General features: G+C 50.6%; 1 protein-coding gene across 6 annotated transcripts; it reads left to right on the forward strand.

Moving 5' to 3' along the window:
- The first annotated feature begins 1 nt into the window (after position 1).
- RINL (Ras and Rab interactor like) lies at positions 2–15,574 on the forward strand. 6 transcript variants are annotated; one of them, XR_004180288.1, is made up of 13 exons: positions 2–322; positions 1,770–1,858; positions 2,062–2,221; positions 4,836–4,938; positions 7,232–7,304; positions 7,391–7,455; positions 7,875–8,024; positions 8,110–8,532; positions 8,838–9,155; positions 9,417–9,548; positions 9,711–9,874; positions 9,955–10,083; positions 15,360–15,455. XR_004180288.1 is itself a non-coding variant. In XM_031659489.1 (12 exons), the coding sequence occupies exons 1-12, from the start codon at positions 239–241 to the stop codon at positions 15,471–15,473; spliced, it is 1,875 nt and encodes a 624-aa protein (XP_031515349.1). In that variant the 5' UTR covers positions 2–238; the 3' UTR covers positions 15,474–15,574. The 6 variants fall into 6 exon arrangements, 3 of the variants coding, with proteins under 3 accessions (XP_031515349.1, XP_017807909.2, XP_031515350.1); XR_004180287.1 differs by lacking the exon at positions 15,360–15,455 and adding an exon at positions 15,180–15,285; XR_004180286.1 differs by lacking the exon at positions 15,360–15,455 and adding an exon at positions 10,844–10,893.
- Positions 15,575–20,234: the final 4,660 nt, after the last annotated feature.

Raw genomic sequence — 20,234 nt, forward strand, 5'->3', positions numbered from 1 at the left:
GGTCTGGCCTCCTGTTTCTTTCTGTGGGCACCCAGGGAAATCTCTAAAGGGAGGGGGTTAGATCTTGGGCCACTAAGGAACCAGAAAGTCTCCAGGATCCAGAGTGAGGGGTGACAGGAGGGTCCTCAGAGGGGCCCCTCATGGCTCTGAGCCCTGGACTTCCAGCCTGCCAGTGTCCCTTCCTCTAAGCCCTAGGAAGGCCTGAGGCCCCAGAAAGAGGGAGGAAAGTTGACTTCAGATGCCCCAGCCCCGCCTCTTCCCCCTGCCTGCTCAGCTTCCTCTCTCCACTTCCTGCTACTGCAGGCCTCTCCTCCGAGAACAGGTAGGGCCCCCGGGGACCGAGCATCTGGCATCTTCAGCCCCTGCTGCCTTCCTTTGGTATGAGGCAGCTGCCCTGACCCACCCCTGCCATGCACTGCCCACAGCCTCCTCCCCTGCCACGGTACCCAAGCAGGCATCTGCCTCCCTCTCCCCTCCCCTCCCCTCCTTCCTGCTCTTGCCTGGGCAGGGCACCTGCACCTCCCTCCCCCACCTCCCTCCCTCCTAATAGCACCCTGGGCTTCTGGTCAATGGGCTAATGTATTTGTTTAGCTGCTTATTATTCATATGCTATACCTGTCCCAAACAAGAATGGCAGGCCCTGAGGGGAGGAGCCTGTCCTGTTCATCGCCCTCTCTCTAGGGCACAGGCACCTAATTCCAGCCTGTATTCAATAAATATTGGATGGAAGGAAGGAAGGAAGGAAGGAAGGAAGGAAGGAAGGAAGGAAGGAAGGAAGGGTCCTCCCCAGACCCAGGCCTCCTGCTCCTGGGACTGCTGCAGGGACAAGTGCCACCCCAAATGATAACCTACATAGGACTCTGTACCTGGTTAGGAGCTGGGGCCTGATGGGTGGATGGAGAGATAGAGAAACAGACGTGTGATAAAGCAAGATGAGTAAAATATTTATGGTAGAATCTCAGGAGTGGACATATGGATGTTTCCCGTATGCTTCTTTCAGCTTTTCTCTATGTCTGAAATTTTTCATAATAAAACACTGGGGAAGAGATTCAGTGGCCCCTCCATGGTGTGGGAAGGGAGGAAGAGGGGATGTTACTACCTTTCTGGGTATATGGACTGCCTACTGTGGGCCAATAACTTTTCCAGGCACTGACTGGGTTTTGCCAAGGGCTGGTCCACATTCACACAGCTGCCATGGCTGTTAAAATCTTAAAAATATTTCCTACCACCTAGTAAAGAGCTATTGTTTTGAGTCGTCTCCCCGCACCACAAGACACGCTGGTCTCTCTCCTGGGACCCCCAGATTCCCCACCATCCGGTACTAAAGAATTAACCCCTGCCAGCCAGGCGTGGTGGCTCACACCTGTAATCTCAGCACTTTGGGTGGCTGAGGTGAGGCAATCATTTGAAGTCAGGAGTTTGAGACCAGCTTGGGTAACATGGCGAAACCTTGTCTCTACTAAAAAATACAAAAATTACCCAGGCGTGGTGGTGCGCGCCTGTATTCCCAACTACTCGGGAGGCTGAGGCACGAGAATCGCTTGAACTGAGGAGGCAGAGGTTACAGTGAGCTGAGATTGTGCCACTGCACTCCAGCCTGAGCAATACAGTGAGACTCCGTCTCAAAAATAAAGAATTAACCCCTGCCACAGCAAGCGGCCTCTGGGGTCCATTCTGACTGGTCAGGGTCTCTGCCATATTGATTGTAAATACCTTGAACATGACCCAGGGGCTGGAGCAGCCTTGAGTCTTACCTTTCTCCCTGCTAGAGGCCAGGTCATGACTCACTGGTTTCCTGCATCCTGAGGATGGCCCAGCCAGAGGACAAGGCACCTGAAGTCCCCACAGAGGGGGAGAGGTGAGGGCTACTGGGGCTGAGGCTATGCCCTCCTTCTGCTACATCTAGAAACCCTTTCCATCCAACACCTCCCTCACTACAGAACCCTGAATCGCATCTCTGAGCCTATACCCTGGGCCTGCCCCTTCCTGTACCTTTGACCTCACCTCAATGTCCCACTGCCCACCTCTGACCCCTGACCCCCTGGACACTGTCCATCCCAGGCTGGTCCCACCACAGGTGAAAAAAGCAGACAGGACCCCTCTAGGGGTCCTCAGCACCCTAGAGCCACTTCTTCGCCTGCAGAGAACATCGGGGGTATGGCATGTGCCAGAGCTGGATATCCAGGATGCGGAGGCCCTCGTGGGGCTGTGGCCAATGGGGGTGAGTACTCACAGCTAGGGGCCCGTCCTGACCCCCATGACACCCTAGATTAGGACTCTGCTGGTTACTAGCAACAAACATGACACAAATTGGGCAAACCAAAAAGGCTATTCATTGCCGGGTGTAATGGCTCATGCCTGCAGTCCTAGCTACTCAGGAGGCTGAGGTGGGAGGATCATTTGAGCTCAGGAGGTCAAGGCTGCAGTGAGCTGAGATCACGCCACTGCACTCCAGCCTGGGTGATGGAGCAAGACCCTGTTTAAAAAAAAAAAAAAAAATGTAGGCCGGCTGGTGGCTCAAGCCTGTAATCCCAGCACTTTGGGAGGCCAGGCGGTGATCACGCAGGTCAGGAGAGACGAGACCATCCTGAGAACATGGTGAAATCCGCTTGTAACAGCAACTAGTGTCGGCGGTAGGGCGCCAGGGTCTCGGCTACCGGGAGGGCTGAGGCAGGAGAATGGCGTGAACCTGGGGAGGCTGAGCTTGCAGTGAGCCGAGACGCCACTGCACCTTTTGTGCCTGGTGATTACGCCGAGATTCCCCAAAAAAAAAAAAAAAAAAATGTAGTTTCAAGAAGGTCTGGATGCTGAACTTCAGAACACTTAGAAATTTCTCTTCATCCCATTTCTTGGCTTTGTTAACTGTGGGCCTGGGTATTTGGGACAGAAAATAACAAACACCTATCCTACAGTGGCTTAAACAAATAGGCATTTATCTTCCTAACATAACCAAAACGGCGGCTGCTGGCTTCTTTCTTAGGATCAGCAGCTCAGTGACATCAAGGCCAGCATAGCTATAATTCTCTTGGACTTCCCTCACAGCTGCCCCGGGGCTGCCCCAGGCCCAAGCACCTGTGTGCATTCCAGGCCGGAAGCACGGAGGCACCACTTGCATCTGTTTATTTTACAGGAAAAATAAAGGTTTTCTTTTTTTCTTTTTTTTTTTTTAATTTTGAGAGTTTTACTCTCGTTGCCCAGGCCGGAGTGCAATGGCATGATCTCGGCTCACTGTAACCTCCGCTTCCAGGGTTCAAGCGATTCTCCTGCCTTAGCCTCCTGAGTAGCTGGGATTACAGGCACCTGCCACAACGCCCGGCTAATTTTTTGTATTTTTAGTAGAGATGGGTTTTCACCATATTGGCCAGGCTGGTCTTGAACTCCTGATGTCAGGTGATCTACCCACCTCGGCCTCCCAAAGTGCGGGGATTACAGGTGTGAGCCACCGCACCCGGCCAAAATAAAGGTTTTCACAACTGATTCAGAAAATATAGATGGCTGGCCGGGTGTGGTGACTCATGCCTGTAATCCCATCACTTTGGGAGGCTGAGGTGGGAGGATCGCTTAAGCCTAGGAGTTCAAGACCAGCCTGGGCAACACAGCAAGGCCCTGTCTCGATGGGGCCCAGGTAGCAATATTTTTTTAAATTTTTATTTATGTTTTATTTATTAATTTATTTTTTGAGATGGAGTCTCCCTCTGTCACCCAGGCTGGAGTGCAGCAGCACGATATTGGCTCACTGCAACCTCTGCCTCCTGGGTTCAAGCGATTCTCCTGCCTCAGCCTCCCGAGTAGCTGGGATTACAGGCGCCCGCCATTAACACCGGCTAATTTTTGTATTTTTAGTAGAGACCGGATTCACCACGTTGGCCAGGGTGGTCTCCAACTCCCGACCTCAGATGATCCACCCACCTCGGCCTCCCAAAGTGCTGGGATTACAGGCATGAGCCACCGTGCCTGGCTGTAGCAATATTTTTTAACAGCTCTCTTGGGACGTACACAGCCAGAGCTAAGAACCACCACCTATAGCAATCATAATCCATATATCAGTCATACTCATGGCTGGGTATATTAATGCCATGAACAAGGAATTCTGCAGCGAATGTGGAATAGATTTGAGGGGACAGCAAACAGGGGCTACCACAACTTCCTCCCCAGGAGGGTATTGTCCTTCCCAGCTCAGAGCTGTCTCCCACCAGTTTAGCAACACCAGTGTGACAGATGAACTCTTTCCAAAAGAGCTCCAGCATGCAGTGGCTCACGCCTATTATCCCAGCACTATAAGAGGCCGAGGAGGGCGGATCACTTCAGGTCAGGAGTTCAAGACTAGCCTGGCCAACGTGGTGAAACCCTGTCTCTGCTAAAAATACAAAAATTAGCCGGGCATGGTGGCAGGTGCTGTAATCCCGGCTAGTTGGGAGGCTGAGGCAGAAGAATCGCTTGAACCCAGGAGGCGGGAGTTTGCAGTGGGCAGAGACTGTGCCACTGCACTCCAGCCTGGGCAACAGAGCAAGACTCCATCTCAAAAACAGAAAGAAAAAAGAAAAAGAAAATCCTGTGGAAGATGTCCACTGGCTGAGCTTGAGTCACATGACCGTCCCTGAACCAAACAGTGGGCCGAGAGCACCGTCCTCCTATTGGCTAGATCAGGTCATGGGCCCACCCTTGGGGCTTGGGGGAAGTCAGCCCCATCCACATGGACTGACAGTAGGGAAAGTGTTCCCCTAAAGGAAATTTGGGGTGTGGAACCCAAAATAAGGGAAATGGATGCTAGTCAGGCAAAAGTAACAGATATCTGTGCACACCTTTGTCACGCCAGCCTTTATCTCTATTCCCAGAGTTTCTTGGTCATAGGACGTGACCCCAGCCAGGTCCTGGTGTTGAGGACAGGACTATTACCAGGAGAAGTCAACAGCTACCAGATCCAGAAGATTGCCAGAGGTAAGGCACCTCCCCTGAGTCTCCAGCCCACAGTCAATTGATCACTAAGAACTGTCAGCTGGATCGGGGCGGTGGCTCACGCTTGTAATCCCAACACTTTGGGAGGTCAAAGCGGGTGGATCGCCTGAGGCCAGGATTTTGAGACCAGCCTGGCCAACACAGCAAAACCCCCATCTCTACAAAAAATACAAAAATTAGCCAGGCTTGGCGACGTGCGACTGTAATCCCAGCTACTTGGGAGGCTGAGGCACGAGAATAGCTTGAACCCAGGAGGAGGAGGTTGCTGCGAGCCAAGATCACACCACTGCCCTCCAGCCTTGGCAACAGAGGGAAACCCTGCCAAAACACAAAACAAAACAAAAACACCTGTCAGCTTTGCTTCCAAAATATCTGATGAATATTTCTAATCCTATCTCCCTTTCCTTCCTGCAATCCATTCTGAGCCCAAGGTATTTTTCAATATTAATTAGATGTTATACACCCCGCCCCAAATCCTGCAAAGAACATGCAACACCCTTAGATACAAATGCAAACTCCTTGTCATGATCTATAAGGTGCTGTGTGATATAGTTCCTGCCTGTCTCTCCATCTATTACCCCTTATTCACTCTACCTGAGGCACACTGTTCCCCTCTGTGTGTCTTTTTCTTTTTTGAGATGGAGTCTTGCTCTGTCCCCCAGGCTGGAGTGCAGTGGCGCGATCTCGGCTATTCTCCTGCCTCAGCCTCCTGAGTAGCTTGTACTACAGGCGCCCGCCACCACACCTGGCTAATTTTTTTTTTTTTTTTTTTTTTCTGTATTTTTAGTAGAGACATGGTTTCACCGTGGTCTCAATCTCCTGACCTTGTGATCCGCCCACCTCAGCCTCCCAAAGTGCTGAAATTACAGGCGTGAGCCACTGCGCCCGGCCCTCTGTGTGTCTTTAGCATGCTAAGTGTGTTCCAGCTTCAGGACCTCTGCTTGGGTTCTTCTTGTATGAATGCTTTCCCTGAAGGGGCTGGTTTAGTCTCCATCCTCCAGGCCTCTGCAGAAATGTAACCTTTCTTGACCATCATAATTAACAGATGGTCCCTTGGTCACTTTTTCTTTTTCTTTTTCTTTTTCTTTTTCTAGACAGAGTCTGACTCTGTCGCTCAGGCTGGAGTGCAGTGGCCCAATCTCCACTCATTGCCACCTCTACCTCCCAGGTTCAAGCAATTCTCATGCCTCAGCCTCCCAAGTAGCTGGGATTACAGGTGCACACCACCACATACGACTAATTTTTTTGTTTATTTTTATTTTTATTTATTCATTTTTTATCATACTGTAAGTTCTGGGATACATGTGCAGAACGTGCAGGTTTGTTACATAGGTATGCAGGTGCCATGGTGGTTTGCTGCACCCATCAACCCGTCATCTACATTAGGCATTTCTCCTAATGCTATCCCTCCCCTAGGCCGCCACCCCCTGATTTTTTGTATTTTTAATAGAGATGGGTTTTGCCATGTTGGCCAGGCTGGTCTTGAACTGTGGACCTCAAGTGATCCACCCACCTCAGCCTCCCAAAGTGATGGGATTACAGGCATGAGTCACCACACCTGGCCTCCTGGTCACTTTTAATCACTCCATTTCCTTCATAGCACTCAATACAATATCCACTTTGTTTACTCATTTTTTAACATTTTGTTTATTTATTTATTTATTGAGATAGAGTCTCACTTTTGTTGCCCAGACTGGAGTGTAATGGCTCAATCTCAGCTCACTTCAACCTCCACTTCCCGGGTTCAAGCAATTCTCCTGCCTCAGGCTCCCAAGTATCTGGGATTACAGGCGCCCACCACCATGCCTGGCTAATTTTTGTATTTTTAGTAGAGACAGGGTTTCGCCATGTTGGCCAGGCTGGTCTCAAACTCCTGACCTCAGGTGATCCGCCCACCTCGGCTTCCCCAAGTGTTGGAATTACAGGCGTGAGCCACCGTGCCCCGACTGTTTACTCATTTATATTCTGCCTTTTCCCTCTCCGCCCCTCACTAGAAGGTAAGCTACAGGAAGGCAGTGAACTTGTCTGTCTTTTGATAACTGTATCTCCAGTGCCTGGAAATGACTAAGGGCTCAGTGTTTGTCTAATGAATGAATCCTTGTTGGTGGCATAAGTGGTATGCAAGAGTAAAGATGGGGACTCCAAGGAGTGGGAGCTTCCCTGTTCTGAAGGTCCCTGGGGGGATTCTGAAGGAATGGGGGAGCAAGAGCGTCCCAGGGGACAGAAGACTGCCACCACTCAAGTTTACTTTCTTCTTCTTCCTCCCCCACCCCAGGTGTGTCCCTGGAATCCTCCAACCTCTGCATGCCAGACCTACCCCATCTCCTGGCCTTTCTATCAGCTAGCAGGTACAGGTCACCCATCTGAAGCACTAAGGGGGACCCTTCCCTAAGACACCCCACTGACACTGGGGCTCCCACCTCTCTATTCTCAGGGACATTCTGCCCAGAACCCTGCTCTTGCCCCCTCCCACTCTAGGGCCCAGAGATGAACACACAGGTGAGGCATGGTTCTCTAAAGAGGGCACAGCCAACCTGCCAATTTCCTTGCTCCAAGGGAATGAATGGGGCTTTGGGGCCCAGACTACTGGGTTGGAGGGGAATATAGAACTGGGGGCTAGAGAGAGCTCGGGGTCTGGACTTTGTAGTCCCAGAGGGAAGAGGGGATGGGGGCCTGTATTCCTAGGTCCTAACAGAGGAGAGGATTGGAGGTGGAAGGAACTGGGGGGACCGGATTCCTGGGTCTAAGTGAGAAGGCGACTGGGGACCTGGACTCCTGGGTGTGACTGAGGAGGGGCCATGAGCTAAGCCTCAGCACCTCCAGCAGTGAAGCTGGGAAGTAAGTCTCCTGGTGCCTTGAAGGGACCAGAGTTGGTCCCTTGAATACCTAGGACACCTTCTCACTTCTGCTGGCCTCAGATCCTCTGCAGATTGGCAGGGTCCAACAGGACACCCCAGGGAAGGTGCTTTGCATTGTGAACCAGCTCTACCTGGAGACCCACAGAGGCTGGGGGAGGGAGCAGACCCCTCAAGAAACAGAGTCAGAGGCTGCGCAGAGACATGATCCAGGTTAGCTGGGCAGGGCCCTGGACCTCTGAGGGAGGAGGGAGCTGCTGCCCTGTTCTAGGGGACCGAACCCCCTCCTCACTTCCAGCCCCCAGGAACCCTGCACCTCACGGGGTCTCCTGGGTAAAAGGCCCGCTCAGCCCGGAAGTGGACCATCCTGGGCCGGCTCTCGCCAGCCTCCTGGAGGAGGAGGAAGAAGACCCTGAAGGAAGGGAGGAAGGAAGGGAGGACGACCCTGAAGAGGAAAGCCCCGAGGAAGTGCTCACCATTCACATCCAGTCTCTGGTCAGGGCCCGGAGCAGCTACGTGGCCAGGCAGTACCGAAGCCTTCGGGTGCGCATCGCCTCAGATTCTGGGGGTCCCCACGGGTCTGGGGACCCGGCCACGGAGCTGCTTCAGGATGTGCGGCACCTCCTTACTGACCTCCAGGATCACCTGGCAAAGGACTCCTACATCAGGGCTGTCTTTGGGAGCAGGGGTCCTGGGGTCCCCAAGAAGGACGAGGATCCAGGTAATGGGAGGACGGGAAGGGAGCCCCCACGGGTTCTAGTGCGCAACTTCGTCCCTTCCATCGGCGCACAGACGTTTCCTTCTGCACCCACACGCCCTTCCTACAAATCCCACGCCTTCTATCGCCCACATGTGCGCGCAAGTTCACACCCAGGCTCACTCTTCCACATGTGTTCACACTCATGTCTGCACTCACGGGGGATCATAGCTAGGCAGGGGTGGCGGTGTGCCAGGGTGAGTGGATTCCATAGGTGGGCGTGGGGCAACTTGGCAGCCCTGTGCTCACCCGTCCCCCACCCCCCGCAGGCCCCGCGCTGGAGATGGCCGTGTGCCAAGCGGTGTTGGCGCCCCTGAAGCCGGCCCTGTGGACGCGACTCCGCACACTCCGAGCACCAGAGCTGCGACTGCTGAGGCGGCGACAAACAGCCCTGCGGGCGGGGGCGGGGCCTCTGGGAGCACAGGGGGCGGGGCCGGAGGGGCAGAGCCCCGCCCCCGCCTTGCGGAGTCGCATCCACGAGCGCCTTGCACATCTGCACGCTGCCTGCGCCCCGCGCCGCAAGGTGGCGCTTCTGTTGGAGGTGTGCAGAGATGTCTACACGGGCCTGGCTCGGGGCGAGAACCAAGGTAAGGGAGGGGTCAACATCTAGCGTGGTGGGGAGCACCTTGAGGGTTGGGGGAACCAGACAGCAAGCGAGTATGCAGGCGCACTTCGAGGGAGGGGGCAGCACTGGTGGGAGTCGTCTACGCGGTCCTGGGGATTCTGGTAGGAGGCGTTGTCATGCCCGACAAGGTGGAGGAGCAGCCAGCCCTGACGGTCCTGGGGATCAGATGGAAGGTGTCTGCGCACCCCCATCCATCTCAGGACCTTTCCTCGGGCTTTCCCAGATCCCTTGGGGGCCGACGCCTTCCTGCCGGCGCTGACTGAGGAACTCATCTGGAGCCCGGATATTGGGGAGACACAGCTGGATGTGGAGTTTCTTATGGAGCTCTTAGATCCAGACGAGCTGCGGGGAGAGGGTGAGCCCTTAACTCCAGAATGCTGGAACCCAACGATCCAGTACCTCCGGGATCCCAAACAGCCTCCCCCCGCAGCAGGAGGAACGGCAGGCAAACTGCAGGGGTATTTGGGGCGACTAGGGAAGCCTAGAGGGCCGAGCTGACCTCCCTTTCTGTCCCCAGCTGGGTACTACCTGACCACGTGGTTTGGGGCGCTGCACCACATTGCCCACTACCAGCCCGAAACAGACCGTGCTCCCCGGGGGCTCAGCTCCGAGGCCCGCGCCTCCCTGCACCAGTGGCACCGCAGGCGGACTCTGCACAGAAAGGATCATCCCAGAGCCCAGGTGACTGCCCATCTGGCTGCAAGTAGAAGGGAGGGTGAGACCTGACGCCTTTCTGACCCAGCTCCCGCCTCTCCCCACAGGCCAGCCTGCCCTTTAAGGAGCCATGGGCAGAAGAGACTGTGCCAGGGACCAATGACGATTAGGGGTTTCACACCGCTCCGCACATCCCTCCGTTCATGCCTGTAATCCCAACATTTTGGGAGGCCAAGGTGGGAGGATCGCTTGAGCCCAGGAGTTTGAGACCAGCCTGGGCAAAATAGTGGGACCCCCCAACTCTACCAAAAGAATAAACAAAAATTAGCAGGGCGTGGTGGTGTACTCCTGTGGTACCAGCTACTCAGGAGGCTTTGCAGTTTTAGACAGGGGTATCAGAGAAAGCCTCACTGAGGTGACATCTGCAGAAAGACCTGAAGGAGGGGAGGGGAGGAGCAGAATGGATATTAGGAAGAGCATTCTGGAAGCAGGATGAGCCAGTGCAAAGGCCCAGAGGAAGGCTGTTCCCTTTTCCTGGGACCCCTCCCTCCTCCTTGCTGCTCCTAAACCACATGGGTCAGGAGTCTGGACTGACCCAGGTACATCTGGCATCTTGCTTGAGGAATAGGGGTTTTGTTTTGTTTTGAAAGAAGGTCTCTCTCTGTCACCCAGGCTGGAGTGCAGTGGCATGATCTCTGCTCACTGCAGCCTTAACCTCCTGGCTCCAGCAATCCGCCTGCCTGTGCCTACCAAGTAGCTGAGACTACAGGCACCTACCACCATACCTGTCTAAGTTTTAAAATTTTTTATAAAGATGGGGTCTCTCTTTGTTGCCAGGCTGGTCTCAAACTCCTAATCTCAAGCAATCCTCCCATCTCGGCCTCCCAAAGTGCTGAGATTATTGGTGCGAGCCACCATGCCCAGTCCTGATTGTTTTTCCCAAAGAATGTATCACTCGCTAACATACCATATATTTATTTATTTCATTGTTCATAGTAACTACAATTTTAAAAAGTAAAAACAAACAAGTGAGGCCGGGCATGGTGGCTCACGCCTATAAACCCAGCACTTTGGGAGGCCGAGGCGGCAGATCACCTGAGGTCGGGAGTTCGAGACCAGCCTGACAAACACAGGAAAACCCCGTCTCTACTAAAAATACAAACTTAGCCGGGCGTGGTGGCTCACACCTGTAATCCCAGCTACTTGGGAGGCTAAGGCAGGAGAATCGTTTGAACCCGGGGGGCGGAGGTTGTGGTGAGCCGGGATCCCGCCATTGCACTCCAGCCTGGGCAACAAGAGTGAAACTCCATCTTAAAAAAAAAAACAAAAAACAAAAAAAAAACAAATGAAGTTAACATTAATAATAATATATTTGATTTAACACAGTGTATCCCAAATATTATCACTTCAACATGTATCCATATTAAAAAGTTACTGAGATATTTAAACCTTTGTATGTTTGTATGTGTGCGTGCTAAAGCTTTGAAATTTACTGTGCATTTTGCACTTAATCACATGACAGTGTGGACTAGTCACATTTCAAGTGCGCACTAGCTACATGAGGTTTCTAGCTACCATTTTGGACGGCACAGCCTTAGAATGTCAGCTCCAGGAGGTTGGGGATCTCTGTTTTGTTTACAGCTGCATCTTCCTGAGTGCCTAGACCAGTGCCTGGTACACAGTTCAATAAATACTTGCTGGATGGGCCAGGGGTGGTGGCTCACGCCTATAATCCCAGCACTTTGGGAGGCCGAGGCAGGCGGATCAGAAGGCCAGGAGATCAAGACCATCCTGGCTAACACGGTAAAACCCCGTCTTTACTAAAAATACAGAAATTAGCAGGGTACGGTGGTGGGCACCTATAGTTCCAGCTATTCATGAGGCTGAGGCAGGAGAATGGCGTGAACCTGGGAGGCGGAGCTTGCAGTGAGCCGAGATAGTGCCACTGCACTCCAGCCTGGGCGACAGAGTGAGACTCCGTCACTCTGTCAAATTGGCCAGGCATGGTGGTGAGCACCTGTGGTCCCAACTACTCAAGAGGTGGAGACAGAAGGATCACTTGAGCCTAAGAGGTCGAAGTTGAGGCTGCAATGAGCTGTGTTCATGCCACTGCGCTCTAGCCTGGGTGACAGAGCAAGACCCTGTTTCCAAAAAATAGAATAAAATACAATAAAATGATATAAAATTCAAGTTGAGCACAGTGGCATATGCCTGACCTGACATTTGAGATAGCTATATCTATATATATAGATAGATAATGTACAACAATAATAATGTATATATATTAAAATATTTATTAATTTATAATTATATAATAATTATATTAATTTATAAAATAATATAAATATAAAATGATAATATAGTATAATAATTTTATATATAACTTTTTTGATTTGTAAATAAATTGGACAGCCTCCAAACCACAATAGGTTCAGAGAGGCTCCTGATGTTGGCCCTGTCTGTTTGAAGAGCCCTGGCCAGTTGTCCTGTGGACAGTTCCAGTTTCTGGCCTTGTCTGCTGCTTCCTCATGATTAAAATCTGGTCTTGCAGCTGTGGGGAAGAATACTCCGCAGGGACGCTGTGTCCTTCTTGGTACCTGAATCCCATCAGGGGCCGAGATTGGTAATGCTAACTTTGACCATTGAGCTAAGGAGATAGGCTAGTCGGCTAGGGCTGCCATCAAAAAGACCACAGATGGCCAGTCACGGTGGCTCACGCTTGTAACCCCAACACTTTGGGAGGCCGAGGCGGGTGGATCACGAGGTCAGGAGTTTGAGACCAGCCTGGCCAACATGATGAAACCCTGTCTCTACTAAAAATACAAAAAAAAAAAAAAAAAAATTAGTCGGGCATGGTGATGTGTGCCCATAATCCCAGCAACCCACCTACTCAGGAGGCTGGGGCAGGAGAATTGTGACAGAGCGAGACTACGTCTTAAAAAAAAAAAAAAAGATCACAGACTGCGCAGCTTAAACAACAGAAATTTATTTCCTCACAGTGAAACTACATTTACAAAATTATGGCTGAGACAGTGAAAGAGATCTAACATAGTTGACTCCATCTTGCTTCTAATCTCCAAGCTGTCCTTGTTCATTCCTAGATGCAGGCTGAAGTAACTTTGAGAGAAACCTAGTTTATAGTTTAAACAAAGATGATAACAGCCCTCTCCCAAAGCAGACCTCCCGCTTTTGTGTGTGTGTGTGAGAGACAGATCTGACTCTGTTGCCAGGCTGCAGTGCAGTGGCCGGATTTCGGCTCACTGCAACCTCCGCCTCCCAGGTTCACGCCATTCTCTTGCCTCAGCCTCCATAGTAGCTGGAACTGCAGGCGCCCGCCACCGCGCCAGCTAATTTTATGTTTTTAGTAGAGACGGGGTTTCACCATGTTAGCCAGGATGGTGTCAATCTCCTGACCTCGTGATCCACCCGCCTTGGCCTCCCAAAGTGCTGGGATTACAGGCTTGAGCCACCGCGCCCGGCCAATTTTTTGTATTTTTAGTAGAGACAGGGTTTCACCGTGTTAGCCAGATGGTCTGGATCTCCTGACCTCGTGATCTGCCCGCCGCGGCCTCCCAAAGTGCTGGGATTACAGGTGTCAGCCACCGCACCTGGCGAATTACTCTTTCTCTATTGCAATTCCCCTGTTTTGATGTATGGGCTCTGTCTAGGTAGCAGGAAAGGTGAACCCCTTGGATGGTTACAATAGTTCCAGAGGCCAGAAGTTCAAGTTCGAGGTGTCAGCACAGTAGACTTCCTTCTGAGGCCTCTTTCCTTGGCTTGCAGGTGGCCATGTTCTCCCCTTGTTTTTTGTTTTATTTTTTGTTGTCGTTTGTTGGGTTGTTTTTGAGACAGGGTCTCACTCTGTCACCCAGGTTGGAGTGCAGTGGCGTGATCTAGGCTCACTGCACCTCCCCGGCTCAAGTGATCCTCCCACCTCGGCTTAGTAGTACTGGGAATACAGGTGCACACCACCACCATGCCCAGCTAATTTTTTGTATGTTTTGTAGAAACGGGGTTTCCTCATGTTGCCCAGGTTTGTTTTGAACCCCTGACCTCAAGTGATCCACCCGCCTCGGCCTGCCAAAGTGCTGAGAGTACAGGCGTGAGCCTTTGAATTCTTGCATCATCTGTGGGTGTCACCTTGAGACCTGGTGACCAACCCATTCCCCAACACCTTTCACCCAGTGCTTTTAGCACTTCTCTGTTGTTGCTGAATCTTTGGATTTATTTGTACTATTAGAGTCTGTGTGTGCCAATCGATACTGATTTTCCACTTCCTGGAGTAAAATGACATTTCCTGTTTAAATAAATGTGTTGAATTAAAAACAAAAGAATGGGTTGATTTAAAGAAAATTATTAAGCAGCGAAGTGGACAGGTGATGCATGAATGTGCAGCAAAAAAAAAAACAATGGGAAGTGAAACTCAAATGTCAGCTGTTTGGGTTATTGCTGGTTGAGGGCTTAGGGTCAAACTCAAGCTCCTGTTTGCTGTGGCACTCTGGGCTTCATGCTAGAGGGCTCCCCTTGGGCTCTCACTCCCATCATGGAAAACTAATTTTTAATAAAGGAAGTGGGCTGGGCATAGAAGCTTATGTCTGTAATCCCAGCACTTTGGGAGGTCAAGGTGGAATGATTGCTTGAGCCCAGGAGGTCAAAGGTGCAGAGCTGTGATCACGCCACTGCACTCCAGCCTGGGCTACAGAGCAAGACCCCATCTCAGGAAAGAAGAAAAAAAGAAAAAGAGAGGAAGTGAACAAAGGAAGTTGTCATACCAAGCACATGGGGATTTTTATTTTCGGAAAAAAAAAAAAAGTTCTAGTCCATGAAAAAAGATTCAAAGAGAAAAGTCAGAAAGGCCTTTTAAATATATATATAACTTAGATATCAGCTTTTGATTAAGCTGACTTCTAACTATAGAGCTCTTTAAAATAAATACTCTTAAACTTATTATTACCAGATTTTATTTATTTGTTTTATTTTTGAGATGGAGTCTCAGTCTGTTGCCCAGGCTGGAGTGCAGTGGTGCAATCTCAGCTCACTGCAACCTCTGCCTCCTAGGTTCAAACAATTCTTTTGTCTCAGCCTCCCAAGTAGCTGGGACCACAGGCAGACACCAGCATGCCCGGCTAATTTTTGTATTTTTAGTAGAGACGGGGTTTCACCATATTGGTTAGTTAGGCTGGTCTTGAACTCCAGACCTCAGGTGATCCATCCGCCTCGGCTTCTCAAAGTGCTGGGATTACAGGCATGAGCCACAGTGCCCAGCCATATTACCAGTTTTTAGCTGAGACAAACAGCTGGTATTCCTGGCTTTTGAACTTCTTTACCACAGGTACTCTCTCAAGTGAAATCTATAAGCCTTAACCAAGGTTATGACTTAACCAAGGATGCAGGGGATCTACAGCCGTCCTCCCAAAATCTAGAACCGCTCCAAAGACAGCTCAAAGAAAGGAAAGTTTTGCTGGCTACAAATGGAGTACAGTTCATATTTCTCTCTGGCCATATTCTCCAGGATCTCAGCTCCACAGAGTTGACTGTCTACACACAAAGGCCCAAAAGCCCTGAATACCCTCAGATGGAAGATAGCAAATCAAAAGTTGTCCGCGGAAGCAAAAAGAGTCAATAACGAGACCGGGCGCGGTGGCTCACACCTGTAATCCCAGCACTTAGGGAGGCCTGGGCGGATGGCTCACTTGAGGTCAGGAGTTTGAGACCAGCGTGGCCAACATGGTGAAACCCCATTTCTACTAAAAATAATCCCAGCTACTCGGGAGGTTGAAGCAAGAGGATCGCTTGAACCTGGGAGAAGGAGGTTGCAGTGAGCCGAGATCGCACCACTGCACTCCACCCTGGGCACAACAGCGCAAGACTCTGTCACAAACAAAAGAAAAAGAAAAGAATTTCAGGAACTGGCCTTAGGAAGTAACCAAGGGTGTGAGTGTCCCAACTCCGGGAGGAAAGCTGAACGATTGATTTACAGCCTTGTTGCACCGGCCAGAACACCATGTGGCCCATTACTCAAGATAACCATCGCAGCCAGACAAGTTTCCACCTGAGTGCCCTGCTCCTCACATATTTTGCCCAGCCCAGCCTGTATATCCTCCCGCTAATGTCAATTCCAGAGCTTTGCCTAATAAAAAAAGTCCTACTGGCTCATTTCCAAGAATCAGCCAGCGAATTCGCTCCCTTTCTCTTGTGCTGTCTCCCTCAATACCCAGGCATAAACTCCAATGAGGTCTTGTCTGGGAAAACTCTTTTGGCCTCAAGTCAATTTCAGTTGCATTTGGGTCCCAAGAACTTGTGGTCTGTAACACTGTGTGGGGAACAGTGAAAAATAGAGGGTTTACAAGGAGGCTTAAGAAAGCTTCTGCAGGCGTGGTGGTTCGCACCCATCCCAGCATTTTGGGAGGCCGAGGCAGGTGAATCACTTGAGGTCAGGAATTCAAGACCAGTCTGGGCAACATGTTGAAACCCTGTCTCTACTAAAAATATAAAAATTAGTGGCTGGGTGTGGTGGCTCATACCTGTAATCCCAGCACTTTGGGAGGCTGAGGCGGGCGGATCACCTGAGGTCGGGAGTTCAAGACCAGCCTAATTAACATGGAGAAACCCCGTCTCTACTAAAAGTACAAAAAAATTAGCCAAGCATGGTGGCACATGCCTGTAATCCCAGCTACTCAGGAGGCTGAGACAGGAGAATCGCTTGAACCTGGGAGATGGAGTTTGTGGTGAGCCGAGATCGCACCACTGCCCTCCAGCCTGGGCAACAAGAGCGAAACTCCGTCTCAAAAAACAAACAAACAAACAAAAATAGCTGGGCATGGCGGTGTATGTCTGTAATCCCAGCTACTAGGGAGGCCGAGGCAGGAGAATCCCTTGAACTCAGGAGGTGGAGGCTGCAGTGAACCGAGATCATGCCACTGCACTTCAACCTGGGCGACAGAGCAAAATTCCATCTCAAAAACGAAAAGAAAACTTCTGTGGATGTGGTAGCTCACTTGTATAATCCCAGCACTTTAGGAGGCTGAGGCAGGAGGATTGCCTGAGGCCCGAAGTTTGAGATCAGCCTAGGCAACATAGCAAGACCCCCGTCTCTACCAAAATAAAACAAAAAAAACAACTCTCTTTCTCTCTCTATATATATATATAATGGCCGTGGGGTGGCAGGAACCTGTAGTCCCAGCTACTTGGAACCTGTAGTCCCAGCTATAATCACACCACTGGACTCCAGCCTGGATAGCAGAGCAAGACTATCTCCAAACAAAACTTCCTGGGGATGACGAATACTGTTTTTACCTTGTGGTCACTCTCTTTATTGGTGGTGATGGTTTCCCAGGTGTATATATAAGTTAAAACTCATCAATTGCACACTTTGAAGGTCTGGTTTCTTGTGTATGAGTTAGACCTGATTTAAGCTGGGGGTGGGGAAAGGTAGGGAAAGGATCAGAACTGTGTAATGCAAATGAGAAACTTTCCTCTAATGGGTGGCTTTCCCCACTGGTCCCTGAGGGTGTCTAAGTTTTCAATCTGAAGCGCAGTAGACCATGAAGCTTTTTCTGCTTGGAGCGGGAGGAGGCTTAACAGCAAAAAAGAAGAAAGCAGGCCGGGCACGGTGTCTCATGCCTGTAATCCCAGCACTTTGGGAGGCCGAGGCGGGCAGATCACGAGGTCAGGAGATCGAGACCATCCTGGGTAACATGGTGAAACCCCGTCTCTACTAAAAAATACAAAAAACTAGCTGGGCGAGGTGGCGGGCGCCTGTAGTCCCAGCTACTCAGGAGGCTGAGGCAGGAGAATGGCGTAAACCCGGGAGGCGGAGCTTGCAGTGAGCTGAGATCTGGCCACTGCACTCCAGCCTGGGCGACAGAGCGAGGCTCCGCCTCAAAAAAATAAATAAATAAATAAATTTAAAATATTAATTTAATTTAAAAAACATGAGTGAACCTTGAAAACATGCTAAGAGAATCAGACAGAAAAAGCCACATACTAGATTTTTCCATTTATATAATGTGGGCGAAAGATTACCTAGGTGCCGAGGCAAGAGACTGAAGGCACAAACTGTTTCAGTATAATAAAGAATATAGTTAAAATAAGAATAGTCATAACACAAATTAGATATAGAGATGATCATGGACAATTATCAGTCATTATTATAAACATTAATCATTAGCTTTTAATATTACTCGTTGTTGAATTACTAATATAACCTATGATTAACCGGCAGGTATAGGGTCAGGTGCTGAAGGGACATTGTGAGAAGTGAGCTAGAAGGCAAGAGGTGAGCCTTCCGTCATGCCCGCATAAGGGCTGCTTGAGGGCTCCTTGGTCAAGCGGTAATGCCGGTGTCTGGAAGGCACCCATTACTTAGCAGACCGCAAAAGGGAGTCTCCTCTCCTTGCAGGAATCAGCGAACACTCTGCTCCACCAGCTTCCTGTGGAAGGCTGGATATTATCCAGGCCTGCCCGCAGTCATCTGGAGGCCTAAACCCCTCCCTGTGGTGCTGTGCTTCAATGGTCACGCTCCTTGTCCGCTTTCATGTTCCTCCCATGCTCCTGGTTCCCCTGACGTTTGTAGTAGACAGCGGTAGAAGAAATAGTAAGTCTTAAAGTCTTTGATCTTCCTTGTAAGTGCATAGAAGAAAACGCTGGCATGCACTGCCTTCTCTCTCTGCTTCGGCTGCCTAAAAGGGAAGGGCCCCCTGTCCTATGATCACGTGAGTTGCTTCACCTTGTCAATCACTTAGAAGATTCACCCTCCTGGCCGGGCGCGGTGGCTCACGCCTGTAATCCCTGCACTTTGGGAGGCCGAGGCGGGCGGATCACGAGGTCAGGAGATCGAGACCATCCTGGCTAACACGGTGAAACCCCGTCTCTACTAAAACACAAAAAAAAAATTAGCCCGAGAGGTGGCTGAGGCGCCTGTAGTCCCAGCTACTTGGGAGGCTGAGGCAGGAGTAAGCCCGGACCCGGAGTGGAGCTTGCAGTGAGCGAGGTCCCTTTTCCCTGCACTCCCAGCCTGGGCGACAGAGTGAAGACTCCGCCTCAAAAAAAAAAAAAAAAAAAAAGAAGATTCACCCTCCTTACCCTGCCCCTTGTCTTGTATGCAATAAATAACAGTGCGCCCAGCCGTTCGGGGCCACTACCAGTCTCCACGTCTTGATGGTAGTGGTTCCCCGGGTCCAGCTGTTTTCTCTTTATCTCTTTGTCTTGTGTCTTTATTTATTACAATCCCTCACCTCCGCACATGAGGAGAACACCCGCTAAGTCCCGTAGGACTGGACCCTATAATATGAAATGTCCAGAATAGAGAAATCTATAGAGACAGAAAGTAAATTGGTGGCTGCCAGGGGCTGAGGGGAGTGACAGCTAAAGGGTATGGAGGCTGGGTGTGGTGGCTCACACCTGTAATCCTAGCACTTTGGGAGGCTGAGGTGGGCAGATTGCCTTAGCTCGGGAATTTGAGACCAGCCTGGGCAACACGGGAAAACCCCGTCTCTACTGAAAATTCAAAACATTAGCTGGGTGTGGTGGCGGGCGCCTGTAATCCCAGATACTACAGAGGCTGAGGCAGGAGAATGACTTGAACCAGGAGGCGGAGGTTGCAGTGAGGCGAGATCATGCCATTACACTCCAGCCTGGACGACAGAGCAAGACTCTGTCTCGAAAAACAAACAAAAAAAGGGTATGGAGTTCCTTTTGAGGGTAATACTCCAGAATTAGACAGTGATGATGGTTGTATGACTATGTGAGCATACTAAAAACCACTCAACACTCAATCATACACACACACCCACAAACAAACAAACAAACAAAACCCCTCCCAGATTCAAGTGACTCTGGTGCCTCAGCCTCCAGAGTGGCTGGGACTACAGGCATGCGTCACCACGCCTGGCTAATTTTTTTAGTAGAGATGTGGTTTTGCCATGTTGACCAGGCTTATCTCAAACTCCTGACCTCAAATGATTTGCCCACCTCGGCCTCCCACATAGCTGGGATTACAGGTGTGAGCCACCAGCCCAGCCAATCATACACTTTAAAAGAGTTAACATTTGACTGGGCATGATGGCTCACGCTTGTAATCCCAGCACTTTGGGAGGCTGAGGTGGGCAGATCACCTGAGGTCAGGAGTTCGAGGCCAGCCTGGCCAACATGGAGAAACCCAATCTCTACTAAAAATACAAAAATTAGCCGGGCATTGTGGTGGGTGCCAGTAATCCCAGCTACTCCGGAGGCTGAGGCAGGAGAATTGTTTGAACCTGGGAGGCGGAGGTTGCAGTGAGCTGAGATTGCATCACTGCACTCCAGCTTGGGCGACAGAATGAGGATGCATCTCAAAAAAATAATAAATAAATAAATAAATACTTAATATTATGGTAAATGAAATTTA

This window comes from Papio anubis, chromosome 20 (genome assembly GCF_008728515.1).
Source record: "Papio anubis isolate 15944 chromosome 20, Panubis1.0, whole genome shotgun sequence".
Taxonomy (NCBI): Eukaryota; Metazoa; Chordata; class Mammalia; order Primates; family Cercopithecidae; genus Papio; species Papio anubis.